General features: G+C 41.0%; 2 protein-coding genes across 3 annotated transcripts in view; one reads left to right on the top strand and one right to left on the bottom strand.

Annotated features, from left to right (window-relative positions):
• ASB5 (ankyrin repeat and SOCS box containing 5) overlaps window positions 1–7,312 on the bottom strand; it is a 53,100-nt gene extending 45,788 nt beyond the window's left edge. Inside the window, exons 1-2 of the mRNA XM_080405343.1 lie at window positions 7,267–7,312; window positions 4,339–4,423 (exon numbers count right to left, since the gene is read on the bottom strand). The gene's annotated coding sequence lies outside the window, so the exon portion shown is untranslated. The remainder of the gene's footprint in view (window positions 1–4,338; window positions 4,424–7,266) is intronic.
• Window positions 7,313–7,560: 248 nt separating this feature from the next.
• Window positions 7,561–15,140, top strand: SPCS3 (signal peptidase complex subunit 3). 2 transcript variants are annotated; one of them, XM_080405527.1, is made up of 5 exons: window positions 7,561–7,858; window positions 10,248–10,321; window positions 12,945–13,021; window positions 14,264–14,379; window positions 14,671–15,140. In XM_080405527.1, the coding sequence occupies exons 1-5, from the start codon at window positions 7,716–7,718 to the stop codon at window positions 14,801–14,803; spliced, it is 543 nt and encodes a 180-aa protein (XP_080261653.1). In that variant the 5' UTR covers window positions 7,561–7,715; the 3' UTR covers window positions 14,804–15,140. The 2 variants fall into 2 exon arrangements, with proteins under 2 accessions (XP_080261653.1, XP_080261654.1); XM_080405528.1 differs by lacking the exon at window positions 7,561–7,858 and adding an exon at window positions 7,937–8,522.
• Window positions 15,141–19,149: the final 4,009 nt, after the last annotated feature.

Genomic DNA, 19,149 nt, shown 5'->3' on the forward strand with positions numbered 1-19,149 from the left:
CTCTCTTTCCAAATTCAAGCCATTAGCACAACCCAGACATTACTCATTCTTTGCAAAATATGAAAAGAGCTGGCCAAAATACAGACATCGTGCTAGTTTTGGGGGACTGAAGAGACAAAAGTGAGAGAACACAAACTTTGATTCAGAAAAGACCAAGCCTGGTTCAGATCTGAACAGCTTTTTCATTGCACCCTGATGTTTTCCTTAAAAATTCTACAGACTTCCTTGGCCGCATGACAAAGCCATATTCACAGCACAAAAACCTGAGAGTTGTGTTGCCACCTGAAGTAAACACAACATTTTAAAAAAAATAAATGAAAAGCCTACATCTCCTTTTTACAGTTTTTCTTCCTGAAGTACCTTAATGCCATGTCTATCCAGAATCTACGCAAACAATGCAGCATGAAGTTACAGCTGATACCCAAAATTATGTTTCATTTGGATTTCTGCAGTTCTCATAATTCATGCTAGTCTCCTGATCACCCAACTAAACACCAAAAATCTCTTTCAAAATGCAGTGCAATGACATCTTAAGTGTCTTAAGAGGGAAAATCCAAGTATCATATAACATGTCACTCTCCTCCTCTTAGTAGCTGTGCTCTCACTTTTGACACTCATTCTACTGAACACCCATGTATTTAGATACTATTCCTCCCCTTGCAGAAGACTATGAAACACACCAGTTAATTTAAAAAGCTTTAACACACAAAAAATTCATCTTACACAAGTTCTATTACATATATATAATTTCCCTCTGTATTTTGGTGTAGCACATCATTTCCAAAGAGTTCTCAAACTGCTCCAGAAAGTCCAAATTCATGCCTTTGGATAGATACAGTAATATGTTTGGGTTTTTTTCCTCCACTGTATTAAAATCAGTGCTCTGATACAGTTCCGGTTCTACACAAGTCAAGTTCTTCTGGTACATGAATGATGCAACTTTTCATTTGTCACATCATGTGAAGTTTGCTTATTCTGCTAACTTTTACTGACTTTACATTGGTATTATTCAGGTGTTTTGTCTTTCCTACTCCTATCATAGAAAACAGATATAGGTTTGCATATCTGGATTTCCACATCCTGGTCAAGAATTTAAATATCAATCAGTATCTTTAGACATAACAGACATACTGCCGTATGTACTTTAAAAAGATAAAAAGTAACTCAGGTATGTAAGCAATGATCAAATTCCAGTTTTCTAACTTTCTCAGTTCTTTGAAGGAATAAACTAATTTTAAAACTGTATCACTTTGTTAGACACCCACTGGATAGCTGCTTCTCACAATGGTGATAGATGCCACTTCACCTACAAGTCTAATATCAAATGATCCCTTCTATCAGCAACATTATCATATTAGCATGCTTGATCTGCTTAACCAGTCCATTTAATCACTTACAGTAAAGTTGTACACAGAAGGGAAGCAGGTATAACTGACCAGCTTACAAGTAAATTCAATCTCAGTGCTGCTAAGAAACACGGTAAGTTTGTCCTACACTGTTTGTTGCAATCCTCTTTGGATACCTAACACAGCCCAATTATTAAAAGTATTATAGAAGATTCCAAAATAAGTCATGTGTGTACTTGGAGACATTACTAAACTCAGAAACATGTCAGACAGCAGGCACACACAGCCTGCTGACAGACAAACTCTAGCAAATTTGCCCCCCAAGAGTTTCAAAAGTTACCACCTCCAGCTGCCCATTCCATTCCTCAGCTAAAGGTTCCTGCCCCTCCTTCTCCCTTCCTGGAAATCAACAGGAAGGAATCTGTATTGGTATTCAGCCTCTTCAGTTCAAAATTGGGCAGTTTAAACTGCTGATGAGTTTAAACTAACCTGCTGGATTGCACATTGAAAAAAACACTCACACCCCTTACCACCCATTCTCCTACGGAGATAGTAACCTACTAAAAAGTAGTAGCAAACTATGAGGAGAGTGTAATACCAAAATGCACGTGCAAACTGCCTCTTAATAAGGACACTTAGCTGTAATTTTTGATGGTTCAATGCACTGATACAGCTGTATCAGTGAAACTTTGAAGAGTCTCCTCATTTTGCATCTCCTTCCCTTTGTACAGTTCCTTTCTTGGGTCCAGACAAATGTTTTCATTGCCAACCACATGTCTACAGAACTTCACTATTCTTCAGCAACTCACTCACCCTCTTCCTTAGGCACGTGGTACTAGAGCTACTGTGCTTTTGATATTTAAACTAGCTTAGCAGGCAGCGCAACCACCCTATTAATCTAAATTCACGTAACCAAACCTGGTACTTTTGCAGTTTTTACAGTTAAAACTTTTCTTTAACGAACTGCAAAAATGTCACGTGTTCTTATTAAGTAGCTCTCTCTAAATAAATAATAAAAAAACAAATCAGTAACACTCAAATCCTAAAGGAGCCATGACATGCAGATTTGGTTTTCATCACATATACAGTCAGTATGTGAGAAATGAATTTGACAGAAATTTTCTATTTCAACTGACAGTTTTCAGAAGACCGTATTTGCACCTTTAAGTAATACCTCTGCCATTTTGAAACTTACACAGACCTCTTCAGCTGTTTGAATTAATACTATCTGGACCTACGAAACAATTTGGGATTCATAGTAATTACTTATTTATGTGTAAGACCTTTAAATTATGCCAAAAAGATGAAACAATCGTGAATTATTCTGAAGTTAAAAGTCTGCTCAAAATAATATCTGTTGTGAATGTTTTGTCACCAATTTGAATTCCCTTCAAAATTTTTAATTTTATTCTACATTAGTCTGTCTTTTGTCATTTAACTGACTATTTTATTTCATGACAAACTGTTTCTAAAAACCAGTGAAATCATCTGTTTCCTTTAACTTCACACACCCTCTCTTCAAAGTTTTTCCAGGTTTTCTTCTGGCCTAAGTAAAAGTGGTTTCATTAGTCTCCTTTCTGTGTAAATTAACTTTTGGTGGCCATGAATGTTATTAATAAAAGGAAATTATAAAGTCAATTTCATGACTTGGTAGAGACGAGAGTTAAAAGATTTATTCTGCCCGCGTATGTCACTACATGCTGACTCCCATGGCTAGCGTTCCTATCAGAAAGGTTTTTTCCATCCACTAAAAATGGTATCAGTTAAGTGATATCATCATGACAGAGCTTGCAAAACATTCTTTTCCTCAAGCCGAGGCATGACAGTCTCTGCTTGGTGCTTTTACAAGAGACATAAAAATACTTCATGATGAAGAACTTCGAACTGACTTAGGGAATGAGGTAAAACTGGAGTGAGGTGGATCAGTAGCACACAGGCTTCTTGCCACAGAATGCAAAGCACAATGAAGTGTGAAAGCTTCAGTGGAATCAGCGATGTATGAGAGGACCTTACCTAACATGGCTTTGTATGCCATGGAACGGGCAACAACGGATCCGACAGGAGCCAAAAATGAATTGTGTTGGGCTCCAAAACATACTTAGAGTTTGTTTTGGAGCCAAGAATACTTGGTTCCCTCTCCAACGCAGCATTCTTACGCTGCTAAATGAGACAGCGTTATAAAATATCAAGTTCATTCTGAAATCAGAAATTTAAAATTCCCTGAGATTTTCTTGCTGGAGGACTAGCAATAAGAATACAGAGGCAAGTGAAAACTGTTTACTTATCTTCTTATTCTCCATACTTTAAAGATACAAAGCAAAAAAAGGAGGTCATGAGGTTAGAAGCAGAAACCCTTCAATGTGGTCCAGAAAGACTGCTTCTCTTAGCCACAGCCTTTCCACACCAGTTGTAAAAAAGGCCCACCCAGAAGAGGTGCGAAGTGAAAGGGAGCTGTTGCAACAGAGACAAAAATTCCTCAAGTTGCTCACGGCCATGTTTATTTTAATCTTTATTTGCATTTTGAGAACTGCCTAAGAGGTTGTGTGTTGCTACAACATTTCAACAATAAAAGACAAATTCAGTAAAGGATTTTGATATTTATGGTAAAATCTAGGAAGTATATAAATGGCTCTAGACCAAAAAAAGTTATCTATACAGCCCTTGTCTAACTAGCTAGGTACCGAAGATGCCACAGGCACCTGAACTTTCACCTGTAAAATCAGTCAGAAATTTAAGCCCCAAGGTCAAAGGTTCCACCACCTGGGCTGAAGTTAACACCTCTCCTTCACCTGGAATTCACAAACCATACACCCCAAACTGTCAGCCATCTCGAAGCTGCTATCTATGTGTACCATGTTAGAACTAATCTGACTCCAGCAGAAAAATAAAGAACTCACAGCAATCTCTGTTCATGGTCAATGTCAACACTTGCCATTTTATTTACAGATTAAAGGAATCACTCACTAACTTGACCATCAAACTAGAAACATACCAGCCAAAGCAAGCAAGCTGCTCTCTCTGAGAGATCATCAAATCATCAGCTGCTGACTGGGATCGATCCTGTTGAAGTGCTGACACTATAAAAAAAGAACACATGATTAATAGATCGAAGAGTGCATAAGAACACAATTCCAAAGTTGGATAATTCTGGGGAGGAACAGAAGAAAGGAGAATTCTACATTTCAGACTTGCTCCCGACCTCATCTCTGCGTTTCGTTCAATTAGTCTGTAATGAAAAATTATGAAATTTCTCGAAGTAAGAATCAGCCTGAGCACTGCCATGCCTTAAGCACTCTGCTGGTCTGAGCCTGTGCTCAGGCACACTGAATATCTTATACCACTGCGTCTTGGAAACGGTCACCGAAAATTTCCTGCCTCCCCAAGATTCTATAAATTTGCTTTCATAATGATAGTATTTGATCCATTCAGGCTAATACAACTTCTTTAGCTGACAGTAACTTATGCCACTATTCTTTAAAAAAACCCAGATTTAATATATTTCACAGAACAATTTGGAATTTACCAACAAACAGCTGCTGTGAATAATCATCTTCCCTTCTTCCTTCACAACTGGCTTCTTTGTTTCAAAAGTTTTCTCCTCTTTTGATTTTGCAAGATTTCAGTCATAAAAAAGCTATAGGGTTCTTTGTTCTGAAACAGTAACGGATCAATCCGTGAATAAACTGCACCATCTGTGTTCCCCTGCACACTGTGCTTTTAAGTGACATTTATTGAAGGGTTCTACTAAAATAAACCCAAAACCACATGAGCAACAGCCACTTTTATTCAAACCCAAAATCACATGAGCAACAGCCACTTTTATTCATTTTTCTTAAAAACACATGCTAACATGAATTTGGCTAAACCTTTTGATTTTTGGTCTTCTTCAGGTACTTAATTGCTGCTTGGGAAATTTCACTACTTTACTCCTGTAAGTTCTGCCTTAGTTATTTAAGTTATCCCCAACAGCAGATTTCCTTAATATCTAATGAAAAACTCCAAACTGCAAAAACAAGAACTGAACACAAGACCAAAGGCAAATGAACCTTTTGTTTGTAGAAACAAGAAAAGGATTGCGTTCACATTTATAACTATCTTTTTGATTACAGCAGAGATTTCACAACTTCTGAAACCTTTAGGTTCCTCAGTTTGCAGTAAAAGCTTCCTTGTTGCTTCTAAGTCTTCAAAGTACCCGCTTTTCAGTAACAGCTATCCAAGGTTTCAGTAACGCTACATTACAGACCATAAATCAAACCCCTTTACCTCACAACAATTAATGTTTTCAATAGCAAATCAAAACATAACATAATAACAAGCCAACAAAAACCTTTACACAAGAAACTCTCCGTGTTTCTGGAACTCTTCTGGAGTATCAGGAAGATGGAGAATTACCAAACGGAAAATGGCAAAGCATTTACCATCGAAACATTGCTGAAGAACCTATTATCCTCCACGGGCCTGCGACTGGCTTCATTATGGCAAATGCACAGGCACACAGAAACCAACAGCATCGTGAAAAAGAGGTTTCCAACTACAAGGAACGTGCCCGTAGGTACTTTCACATCCTACATTTAGTAACAGTTCTAAACACAGATGTGCTACAGTTGCTCAAGCTGGGTGAAAACACAGGGCGTGAGTATGAGCTTTTTCCTCTTCCATTCCCTACCTTCATCTGCAAAGATTTTTCTTCCCTGAAGCACAGAACTGACTCTCAGTTACAGGGGAGGAAAAGAAAGAGCACCATCAGCACAGAACACACATATTTCAGAATAACCTGACAGTCTACACCTTCTCCTCCCTATCCCTTCAATCACCATGGGGCTTCCCACCTTTTCAGACCCCTGTGTCTGAGCTCCTGTTCCTGCTCCCCATATTTACACCATTGGAATCTTAGGACTGGAAAGAGGGAGTTATATTTAACTGAGCCACTGCTGACACCTGTTGTCCGCCCTGAGAAATCGGTGTTAATCCGGCCTGCTGTACTCGATACAGTGAAATATGGGGGAAAAAAACATTGTACAGGCTCTGTCTTCCCCCAGTTCTCAGATTCATAATGTTGCAGGTCCGGGGAGCAGGGGCCTGGGAAGAGGACTTGGAAACCGCTTCGCCACATCAAATTGGTGCTAGCACACCTTATTTTAAGTGGAGAAGGAGGGTGAGAGACTGCCTTAGCCTGCAAATGGTGTGGAATCACTGAGCCATCTGGTAAAGAAAAGGATTCCAACGCCATGCCCAGCTACTAAATGATTAGACTTACCTAATGACAGTTTGCGTACTGGCAAGATGATTTACATAGTGAGCGTGTATGTAACAAAGTGGATACTAACAGGAACATCCCATAGGAAACAAAGTAGTGAGTAGCAAAGCACAATGAAAGCAAGATACAGATATCAAGTGAAAAGAAACAGCCTTCACCTCAAATATTATTCACGTTTTATTATATAAATGCAAAAATCCACCAGAGCTACAAATACCAACTTCCCTCTAAACCCGAATGCCTTAGAAACACCGTGGCAACAAGTAATTCACAAAAATACGCTCCACCATGTAACAACCCTCTCACCCCCCCCAGCTGTTAACGGACCGGGACAGGCACACATACTGGGAGCGCTAACGGTGAAAGCGCCCAGCAGCAGCCCCGAGAAGCCCTGCCCCGGGGGTCGCTCCCAGGGGACACCGATGTGCCGCCACCGGGCGCTGCTCTGAGGGGCCCCGGCTGTGAGGGAGCCCCGGGGACCCCTCCACGGCCACGCAGAGGGCGGACAGGCCGCGGCGGCACCGGCTCCTCACGAAAGGAAACCAAAGCGCCCGCAGCCGAACGGGGCGCAGCCGAGCGGGCCGCCCGGCCTTCGGGGGCTTTTTCGCCGGTAAAGCAGCCCGCGGCAGAAGCACCGTACAGGCTCCCTTGGGAGTCAGTCACCTTTGGTACGCGACAGCCAAAGGGCACAAGGACCTGCTTCCTCCGGACTCCCCCGTGTGAGCGGTGCTCGGCAGGGTGCGGCCCGCAAAAGGCGCGGCGACGCCACGCGCAGCCCAGCCGGGAGGCCCCGAGCCGCGGCCCCCCCTCCCCGGCGGCCAGGGGCGGTGCCGGCGGGTGCCGGGGGTGGGCGGGGCCCGGCCCAGCCGCGGGCGCAGGCGCGGTGCGGGAGGCGCGTGGCCCCGCCCTGGTTGGGCGGGCTCTGGGCGAGGCCGCGCCCCTCCCCACCGGCCGCGCGCGCGCCCCTTCCTCAGCGGCCCTCGCGCCGGCGCCGCCGCCCGCTCCGTGCCGCCTCCCAGCGCCGCCGGGCCCGCCGGAGCCGCGCCCCTCCCGCCGAGCAACGGCTGCAGCCTGGGAGCCTGCGCGGCGCGGCGGCCGGGCCGAGCGGGGAGATGAACACGGTGCTGTCCCGGGCCAACTCGCTCTTCGCCTTCTCTTTGAGCGTGATGGCGGCGCTCACCTTCGGCTGCTTCATCACCACCGCCTTCAAGGGGCGCAGCGTGCCCGTCAGCATCGCCGTTTCCCGCGTCACGCTGTGAGTGCGGGCGGGCGAGGGGAGGGAGCGGCGGGGGAGGGCCGGGCCGGGCCGTGCCGGGCGGCGGCTGCGGGCCGGGGAGGGGAAGGGTTTGCCTGGCAGCTGCCGCCGCGGAGCCGCTGCGTGGCGAGCAGCGCCCGCGGTGCGTGAGGGGACGGTACGGGCCGGCGGGGGGCGCCGCGGACGCGAGGGCAGGCCCGCCGTTGCGGGGCGGCTGCACGGGCCGGGCCCGCGGGGCTCGCTGCTTCCTGCCCGCCCGGCCCAATGAGGGAGCCCCACGACGGCGCTCCGCCGCCGGGCGGGAGGGGCGGTGCCGCCCGCGCTGGGCGCTGCGCTGCCGCTCGGCTCGGTGCGCCGCCGGTGGGCGCGGGCCGCCTCGCTGGCCAGCACCGCGGTGGTGGCCGGCGGGGGAGCCGAGCGAACGGCTTTGGCGGGTTTGGGGCGTGCGGGGACCTCAGCGAACGCACGACTTGGCTCCCTGGTACCTTCTTTTAGTTATCAGTAGTTCCCTTAGATTTTTTTTCCCCCACTGGTAATGTATTTTCATGCCTTTTCTTGCGAGCTCTGTGACAGCAGACTGCCCGGGATGGCTTACCTTCCCGTGGAACGCCCCGGGTGTCGAACACGTAACGCCGCTTCAGAAGTGTGCTGCCCACGAGACACGGTGTGCTGATGCAGGCTTGCACTAGGGCAACCTTTTTTCAATTTTGGTTTTTGTTTTGGTTGTTGTTTTTTTTTTTGGTTGGTTGGTTTGTTTTTTATTTTCTTTCCATGAAGGAAATTTTATCACAGAAAACTTTCATCCAGTTAAGTATGTATGATGCGAAGGGCTGTAGTTCCACGAGCAATTGAAGTGGTGGTCCTCGCACCTGCCCCTATACACATGGGGCTTTACTGGAGCTGCACAGGGGAATCGGGCGCATAGGATGCTTTACTGAGCTGCTTTAACTCAACTGATGACTTTAGTTTGGGCCGAGTCGGTGAGCTGACATCTCAGGATGCTCTGAAGCTCCATGAGCTGCAAGAGGCTCAAATAGATGGCTAACAGCAGGGTTTGAAAGGGAAGGTGAATCTAAATAAAGAGTGGCCAGCGCTGTTTGGTTTAATACCTCAGGAAAGGAAACCCCATGGTTATGCTAGACTTGAGGATTGCAAACAGCGTAAAACTGGCATAAAAGCATATTTTTGAGTGGATGAAATTTATACTGCCTCCCTTCCATGAAGCAGAGATCTGGTATTAATGAGAGGCGTTATACCTTAATTGCTTTTCTTGGACGTCCTAAGAAGTTCTGCAGACCCCAATCTGTTATTCCACCAGATTGGCAGTGGTTCAGAAACGAAGTCAGGTGCTTGCTACGGGTTACTAAAAAGATGTTGCTTTTTGCAGAGGAATGAAAATTCATAACAAGGCTTAAATTGGGAAGTTTTGGTGGTGTTTTTCTTAGTTACTGTCTCCAACAGTATTTGATCTGCTGGTAAACTTTTTTGTCTTTGAGATTACTAAGCTTAGTTTTAACGGTGTGATGTTTTAATGGACTATTTTTGAAAATGGAGTAAATGTAATTAAGAAATTCATTTGTAACACAAGATCATACATGAGATGTAGCAAGAAATTTTTGTAGCATGAGGATTTAAGGTTCATAGCTGATTGCCACCTGCTTATGGTATTCCTCTTTCTAGAGGGTAGGTTTGGTAAATTGGTAAGCTTTATGAATATGCGTGAAAGTAGCTGCTGTCTCTGTAATTTTCCAGTCTCTTTTTCTAATACGGTTTAGTGTGCCATGCCACATAATCCTCCAAATACGGATTTGTAATAGTCTTAAAAAATTATGTGACATCCCATAATGTAGAAGAAATTAAGCGTTTTCTTTATACCACTACCTAAATGCGTTCCAGGACGAAATCTTGTAAGCTGAGCGAACTACGGACATCAACTCTGTTTTATCAGAATGATCGGAGTGTCTTGTATAAGACTGACCACTAGAGGCTTTTTATTTTTTTATGGAAAGTTGAGAAATGATATTGCAAGTGGTTGCCAGTGGACAGCTATGCTCTGGTGTTCCAGTCAGCTTTATATATTTGGGGGTGGTAAAAAATAAAATGCAGTGCAGTTTAGGAAGAGAGAGATACAAATTTTTGTTACCAGGAGAAAGTCTGTAGGCTATTTGTGTAACTTAGACTACTATGGTGGCAAGGCCTGTTGTTCAAAACTGGGGCTCCATAATTTCTGGAAGGCAGGTTTTGTTTTGTAATGTTGATTATATTTTAGCCAGAAGTATTTAAAAGAAAGTACAGAAAATGGATGAGGGAAATACGTAATAATAATAATTTATGTAACGCATGAAAGAGAAATGATGAGAGGATAATCTTGTGTTTTGTTTTGTCTTAGAAAAAATGTAGAAGATTTCACTGGACCTAGAGAAAGAAGTGATTTGGGATTCGTCACATTTGACATTACTGCAGATATCCTTAATTGTGCACATGATGAAATAAGAACATCTTGACATCTACTTTTGTTACTTATAATCTTCAGATATTCGGGACTTGAGGAAAACTAGCAATTTGTCTCAAAATACAAATTTAAAGCAGTGAAAAGTAGTATTTTACTTAGCTAGGGCAGTAAAATGGAACTTGGAATAACCTTCTGCCTCTAGTAGATGACAGAGGACAAGTTGTTTTCTCTCTTTAAGGCCTGTTTTTAACATCAAACTGTAGTGAAGTGCACTGTATCTAGTAATAGGGAGTGTGGTTTAACATCTGGACAGTATTATGGTTAACTGAAGTTTGTATTGATGGTTTGAGATGTTAATTAACTGTAGGATTTATATGACATACTGTTTTGACTGTCATACTGAATCTAGAGACACTCCCAATACACCTTTCAAACTAAAATAGTTGTGAGGCTTTCAAAGTTCTGGCCATGTAGTTGCATACCAGTACGTGTCTCCATTTAAAAATAAAAAGACATTGTAATCCTTTACTTGCTTAGATTTTTAAACTATGTAATCTTTAACATAGGATGACATTCATTGGAAGCATATGAGGTGCTACAAAATGTATTGCGTTATTTTGGGGCCTCTTTACTGCAACTTTCCTATTGCTAGTTGATATTTATGGGTCAAAGAGGGTTGTGTGTGGGTGGGTTCGTTACATTTTGTTTGGGGTAGGTTTTTGACAGGGAATCATTCATAGGGGTCTTGACATCAAAATATAGATCTGTTTTTCTGCAGAAGTCAGTACCAAATACAAGGCAGCATGCTTTACCTCAGCTGATTACACTAAGTCTTGCTATGCAACTGGGCTGATACACCTGGAATTTTTCCCTGTCTGCTGTTTTTTGTCACTGTGTTAGGCAAGAGACTGATTACCTCTGTGTTTGTTTCCCTGTTTTGGAGAATGCTACATTGTGTAAGCAAACTAAGCAAAATACTACTCTTGAATGCATGTGAACACTGGATAAACAGGTTAATCGGATTTTGCAGGCGTGTGTTGCGCAGGAATAAGGGAGATTTATTTTTATTAGCTGGAAGCAGAAGAGGTGAACTCCCAAGTCTTGAGTTTTACCTCTGAAATGCCTATATGTATGATGACCAGAAACTAAAATTCTAAAGCAGGTTAATTGAATTGTATGTAGTGTATACAGGGGGAGGCAGAGCAGGTCAGTACAGGACCTCTCAAAGAAATGTTCTTATACAAGGATTAGTCTGCAGTATGTGGACATAAAGATTCAGTGTATTAATAACTTCTAATAGGAGCGGTAGTTTTACGTTTATTTTTATAAAAACTTTTACTTAATTGTTCATGCCCAGCATAAACAAACCTTGCAGTATGAAATTTTCTGGGAGGCTTTTTTTGGACAAAATTTGTAAAGAGGTACTGGTGCATGGGCTCTTTTAACTAACAGACACAAGTTGTTAGTCCTAGAAGGAAGTAAATAAAATGACAGTTAGAAAAAGAAACTGGGGAAAGGAAAAAGGGGGAGGAGGCAGTTTTCAAAACCACTTTTTAGCTTACTTAATTCGTGAGTAACTTTAGCAAGTGTTAAGAAATCCTACAAAAGAGATCTCAGAATCTTTTTTGTTGTTTTGAGTTAGATGGTTAAAAGTGTTCAAGTAAAATAGCTCCAGCTGTTCTTGCAGCAACAACAGTTAATTATTTAATTCTTTCCTTACTTGCCCTTTGAATTAGCAGCTTAAAACCATGGTTCAGTCTCAGGATGAGTGGGACAAAACAGAACAGATTTTTGAGGCTGGCGGGGGAATCTGTTTATTCTATTTTCCACTATCTCAAAGAATAAAGAGAAGGACTGGGACATAAAAGGTTACGGTTCATCTTTATTGTGAGTTAAAAAGCCTTTTGCTTAACAGTCACACATGGTGCGTTTTATTGCTAAATAGACAAGTATTGAGAATATCAGCTTTATTATACTGACAGTCTCAAATGGCAGTCATCAGTTCTTTACTGTTGATCAAAATCTGAGCGGAGTTCTGTTCCAGTATAAGAAGGTGACTTTCTTTGTAGTAATCAGGTAAATATCCTAATTCCTGGTGTCCCTTCCAATATGAACTCTACTAACTTCCCTAGTGTGGGTGTTACAGGCTCTTTGAACTCTCTACTCTCCGACAATTTTGTATTTATATATTGTTTAATGCTATTTTATCTTGATCCACAGTTGAATACCAGGGTTCTTTGACAGTATAAATAATTGCTTTGAAGATATTTACTGAAGAATTCTGTCTTGCCTTTTATGTTTATTATTATGTTATAATAGATTGTCTAGTAGTGGATTATAGTTACTAGCTTGCAGTGTCAAATATAGAACTCTTAAATCATGGAGGAAATGGCTGTTAAATTTCATAAATAGCAAAAAAGAAGCAAAACAGAAAACCCCCAAACCAAACGAAAAACCTGTTGTTCTAATATGATTAAAATATACATTAGAACTCCTGGAGTGCTCTGATGTATAAATAAGATGAGGTGTGTTCAAAGGTAAGAACTCATTGTAATTTTCATGGTCTATTTAGATCTAGTAAAAATAAAACAAGGTTATGTAATTACAATATGGTATTTTTCTTAACTTGCATACATTTGGAGAGTGTATTTGACTGGAATGTTAAACAATTGTTTCTATATTTGTCTGCAGAATACTCAACGAAAAACAATGTAAGTACCAAAAAGAAAGTTGAAGCGATTACCCATTTTGTACTGCAGCTATTTTTAACATTCTGAAGTTCTGCTGGGAAAAGTTAAGCTAGCTGGGACTGTTTCTACCGGCCTTCATGATTGCTATTTTCTTGACAGTTTAACTGCAGGGTGGGAGGTTCACCCTCATGAAACCTAACTTGATACATGCCCAGCAGAGTGGGAGAAAAGTCACACTGCCTTGTTGTTCACTTGCAGCAGTGTACTGTAATTTAGGTTTTTTACTTGTTTTGTCCTGTCACTTTGGGGAGCTGAAGGCTTTCTTCATTGATTTGATAGGGGCTGTGTGGAACAGCCTATGGAAAAATTATTTTAATGAAACACCAAGCTGCCATGGTACCATTGAATTCTAATTTAAGCTATTGTGGTCACACTGCAAGGATATAGTGAAGACTTAGTTTTGAGCAGCAAGTTAAAAAAAAAATCTGCCTACTTTTCTTTCTCTCTCTCTTTTTTTTTTTTTTTCTTTTAAAGTACCTTAATTATTTTATACATGCCGATGGATATGTGGGTATTGTGTTTGTGCTAAAATAGTTTTTAGGGTTCTTTATTAGCATCTGGGACTTCATTGTCTTGTTTCATCTTTTACGTATTTCTTTCCATAAATCACTAGTTCTCACAAATACTGAGAAATATTTTTTTCTAGTATTGTTCTATACGGTACTAAACAAAACCCTTTAGCAGCTACCTACTTAACAGTGTAAAGTTTCAAATATTTCAGAATTTGGGATCAGTCTGTTTAGTTGTTCATACAAATCTTGGGATTACGCTTGCAATTCAAGTAGAGATTTTTTTTTTCCATGAAAGTTGAAAAATGTTCAATATCTAGACGGAGTCATGATAGCTCAATTCAAGCCCTTTATTTGAAACCAAGTGTAAATACTGCTTTAAAAGTAACTTCCTTTGCAATTCGAAAGGAAACCCCATCATACTTGTAAGTCTTAGAAAGCTGATGACTCGTTCGGGTTTTTTTGTTTGTTTGGTTGGGGTTTTTTTTGTTTCCATTTATTCTGTGCCAGGCTTCGGTGTGTACTAGTATTGGTAGTAAACCATTTCCCCTCTGTAAACCATTATTTTGTGAAAATGGTTATGGATTGCAAGCACATACTTCAGGGTTTTCAGATGAGTAATGCTATGAAATGCCAGTGACTGAATATGATCTTGTAAGGTATCTTGCTGACTTAATTACAATTGTATTTTTAGGCTCTAAACCAGGTGGTCCTCTGGGATAAGGTCATGTTGAGAGGAGACAACCCAAGGCTGTTCTTAAAAGACATGCAGGCAAAGTACTTATTCTTTGATGATGGAAATGGTCTTAAGTAAGTAAATCCTTTTTTTGTTATGTTATTTGTGCTGTCTTTGATTTACTTGCATACTTTGCATTTTATATGTGTTTTTATTGCTGTGGTGAGGTACCTATATATCATACTCTGTCAGTCTATTGCATCTTTGTAGTTTGATTGTTAGCAGATGACCTTGTGATATGAGATGCCCTGTTTCTTGTGTATTTAATTTATTAATTTCTGTATCTAATTTATTTCATATTAGTAATTACTAACTAAATTGATGGATTTGAGTATTTGTGCTGATAGTCTTTGTTGCTTTTGCAGGGGAAACAGAAATGTCACTTTGACTCTCTCCTGGAATGTTGTACCAAATGCTGGCCTTCTACCTCTTGTAACAGGATCTGGACATGTGTCTGTACCTTTCCCAGATACCTATGAAACAACAAAAAGTTATTAAATTATAATACTGAATCCTGAGCAAGATATTTTTATACTGTATATTGTGAATAAATTTTATTGCGGTTTCTTCTCACATCCCATGCAGCCCTTCAGTGAAAGGTACTTAATTTCCTTAGGTCTAACAGCAGAGGAAAAGGAAATGAAAGTTCAGGTGTGTGGTTTTTTTTATAAATAAAAATATAAATAAAAATAAATAAACATGGAAGCAGAAACTTAAGGGAAAGGTAAATTGCAGAGTAATGGTTTTGGGGGGGAAAACACAGGAAATTTTTTTTTCTCCTGGCCATCTGGGTATAGTTTCCTTTTCTTTTAAATAAACGTTTTTAAACCAGGAAGTAGTCTTACTGTGGTTTGTTTTGGGGTCCTGTGATAATTATCTAGTCTGTGTGGAACCAGGATATGCCTTCTGGTGTTGGTTTGTGTGAGTGCCTGAAAGAAATGGCTACTGTATTTTGCAGCATTTTGTTAAATGCGTGTTTAGGGTGTCACAGTAAGGTAAGCTTGGTCCTTTCTAGGACTGCCAACAGCTACTTTGAAACTGATAGTTCATTATCTGTCAGTCGGCCTGTAGATCTTGAGTGCCGCTGATGTAGCCCACGTGCAATTCTGCATTACAAAACATTTTAATCACTCCTATTAATCCGGCTAACTGTAAGAATAAAAAGAAATCTTGTCAGTGTGTTGAGCATAAGGCATTAAGAAAAATAAAAGCTTTAGGTAAAGAAAGACTGTCTACAAAGCAGCCACTTGATTTTTATTGGGATCTGCTTAGCAGGAGGAATGAACGCTTGTTGCAGGGGGGGCTGGGACAACTACTATTAGAGGGGCCCGTCCACAGCAAGGAATGGGACACATTCTCAATAACAATCCGCGTAGAGGATTTCCCATGGGAACACAGAAATTCAGACAGATTTACCAGCTTGATCATGGACACGGTCTACCTGCAAGCCTTCCTGATTTGCATCAAGGAAAGGGAGAAGTGTGTACCAATTTCAGTCAGCACCTCCGCTGAAGAAGCAGCCTCTGTGGCTGCGCATCCTGCTTTTTGTGTCCCTCACTCAGCTGCAGCTTCAAATGCTTGTCGTAGCTGAGAGGACGGAAGGAGGAGGCAGGGTGTCAGGGTTGCCTCTTGGCCATAGCAGTGGTTTATGCCAGTTAGCTGGGGTTTCTTGGTCATCAAATATTCGGAAGGAGTGCGCTTGCCACTGTCACCTTCCTGACTTAGTTCTTAATGTACCTGTATATATTCAAATGAAGTATGGTGGGCAGAAGTTAATTTATTGTGAGACATGGGCTGTTCTGAATGTGTTGGGACTTTCATTTTCAGACTGTGTTTGCTTTTTGAGTTTTTAAATACTGCAAATCAGAAAAAATAATAGGAAAAATTACGAGAGTTGCAGTGTGGCAAATCTTTCAAAAGAGATGCAAAAGACTGGAGCAGTGTCTTCCTCCTTTGTTGTGAGTTCACCTAAAAGCTGATGGATTTTGAGGAAGCTAATTTGCTAACAAAAAAAAAAATATATCTTTAATTATTTTCAGTATGTTCTCCATGTTGGTGTATTAATTGCAGAGGTGTTGAAAAAGTTTCCAAATAGTGCTTTCTTTTTACAAACAATTTTTCTTTAAGTGTGAAAACTAAACGAGCATTTTTCACAAGAATATTTTAGGACAATTTTTCATTTGTACCCAGCACATTTACATGAATTTCAGTTCTCTGAACTGGTGCTGTTTTCCACAGATTAGCATAATCAGCACACAAATACATTTTTTTCCTGTGCTTTGATATCCAATGTGTATGTATATATATTGCTCTAAAAACTTCACTGTTACAGAGAACTTAATACTGTCACACAGAAGGAAAACAAACAAAATATTTTTTTTTAAATAATGGGGCAAAGTTGTGCAGTTGTTTTTTTAATTGCCAAGTAAGCTGTTGGTTTATTCATAAATCATATTCCTGAAATGTTTACTTAAACTTATTTCTTGTGGCTTGGCATTCAACCACTTCCCTGCATTCCTTTGGCAGTCCCCTCCCAATGAATATAAAGACTGCCTATGAAAGAGGTGCTTTAACTACAAAGAGGAGGATCTGCTGTCAAAAACCATCAGAGAGAAATCTACCTTCTTTCCTCCAAAATGGTATATTCCTTGCAGCAAACGGTAGAATATTAAGACACTAAAACTGTAGCTCCAAACGTGATGCTTGAATCTTCTCCAGCCTCTCCCAGTGAAATTACCCTTAAATGAGCATTTTAAAGAGATGAAGAAGAAACCATCGGTCAGTTTATGTTCAGGTTCCTGGGGAGAAGAACCTATCCTGAGGGAAAGGCCGGGGTAGATGAGCACTGCAATGATACTGTAATAGGTTCCTCTTCACTTCTCAGCCACCGAGCAGGACGGTTCTCTTGGTTCCGGGAGCAAGGAAGCAAGTTCCTCAGTAGGGCTCTTTAAAGCCTTTCAAAAAGTAAAGTGACTACTGCATCTTGTGACAGTTCTCAAACCATTTATAAAAAGAACACTTTTTTTTTTTTTTTTTAAGGGAAACATTCCTGTTGTCTCTTTTAATACTTCTTTTAAAAAAGAAGTACCGTTATTGCTGGCAGCCGATTGTTCTCTTAATGTGTTACTAGCTAAATAATGGTGTTTTCTGATGCGTACAAAAGATGTATTCCCTAGCAACTGATTTACTTAATGGGAAAGGGTTTGAAACCTTTTTTGTAGGAAATTTGAATGAAAAACACTTCTGATGCATTTCAGATAGTGATTTATTGAGGTCCTGGAGACAGGAGTTGTTGTCTAAGAACTAAAAACTCTTGAAGTAGCCTTGGGTTTCTGTTTAGTGTTCAGAGCCTGCAGCGCAACATGGAAAGCCCTGCACAGGAAAAGAACGTAACTTAAACATCTTTTACAGCTCTGCTCCCCTGCACGTCAGGTCTTCTTTATGGATTGGCACTGTAGATACTGGAAACAGAAACTGAGAAAATAAATTGCCTCTAGCTATTGGTTGTTCATTCTTTCAAATTCTGAACAGCAAAATTAAAGCTAGCTATTATACCGCTTAACAGCCAGGTTCATGTAGAGCGCCTGCATTGTTTTTGGATTACAAATGTTGCAAATATTATTCTTCCGGAAATTATTTCTAGAGAGGTTTTGCAGGAACAGTTCTGTAAAATGAAAGTTACTTAGATAAAAATGCAGGTATTGGAGGAGCAATCTTACTCCAAATCTGTGTCAGAAAATACATCGAAAATAACTATTTGTAAGTCTTTGGTATTTAAAGAATGTTCTGGTTTACTTGGCTCCTTTGTTTTGGATTAAAATTGGTATTTTCTCCATGAAAAACAGTTTAAAACTGGTTTTAGAATATTGCAAATTGTTTATGCAGACAAACAAGCGAACGGGCATATACTCTAGCATGACGAGTCCTATTCTGAGCACACAGGTAAATGCTCATATGACAGTAGTCACGTCAGGCATATTTTTATTATACAAAAGAAATCCAAAACTTTGGTTGAACAAGCCAGACCACTGCTGGTTTTTTCTCTGGCACTGTCCACCAGTTCCCTGGGGCCATTTCTGTGACTCTGCACGTTCTTGAAGAGATGAGGCACAGGTAAAGACAAAATAGGCATTCTGTTGTTGAAGTTGCTTTTTCACTTAAAAAGTTTCAGAACACATTCCCTCTCCCCCCCTCCCCACTTCCTCCAAGCTGCAACAAAGTTGCATTTATGATTTATTTTTCCAAACTGAGATGGTCTAATAACGAAATTCTAAAACCTCTGTGCATAAGCTATTGAGAAAACAAAACAAAAAAAGGAAAAGGGCCCTCTGCATCAATACAGTTACATTATCCAAACTTACAAACTATTGATTCAAAATAAAAACAACAGACCCAAATATATCATTAAGAGAATATTTCAAAACTCGGGCAGGGTCACAAGTGCTAGCAGACCTCCTGACCCCTCTCCCTCCCCCGGCTGGGTGCTGCTGACCCAGCCAAGGTCACCTCCAGACCAGAGTCTGGGGCAACAGCTGATGCTCCTTTACAGTCCTAAGACTGGCAGAAATGGATTCGAGGGAATATACCTGTTTCCAGCGCTACAGGACTATGATAATTTTCTAGGATAGTGTTTTCTAATGTGAAGGCATATTTATATTACGCCCCTAACTTTGTTAGCAGTAATTGTCATGCATTTGGCAGTTAGAATCCAATGATTTCCAAGTGCTTTACAAGAAAAATCTGTATTTATTTCCAGAAAGGTGCTGGTATTCTTAAGCTATCCTGCAAGTGCTTTTGCGGGTGACCATCTCCACGCCACTGCCAGGGCGGCGTGTGACCGACCT

The sequence above is a fragment of the Falco punctatus genome (genome assembly GCF_963210335.1).
Source record: "Falco punctatus genome assembly, chromosome: 1".
NCBI classification, from domain to species: Eukaryota; Metazoa; Chordata; class Aves; order Falconiformes; family Falconidae; genus Falco; species Falco punctatus.

Excerpts from the sequence above, each read along its gene's own strand:
- SPCS3 (XM_080405527.1), top strand. The coding sequence starts at position 7,716 with ATGAACACGGTGCTGTCCCGGGCCAACTCGCTCTTCGCCTTCTCTTTG. Across the intron at positions 10,322-12,944 it reads CACATTTGACATTACTGCAG|ATTTGGAGAGTGTATTTGAC; the intron begins ATATCCTTAATT and ends TAACTTGCATAC. Across the intron at positions 14,380-14,670 it reads GATGATGGAAATGGTCTTAA|GGGAAACAGAAATGTCACTT; the intron begins GTAAGTAAATCC and ends TTGCTTTTGCAG.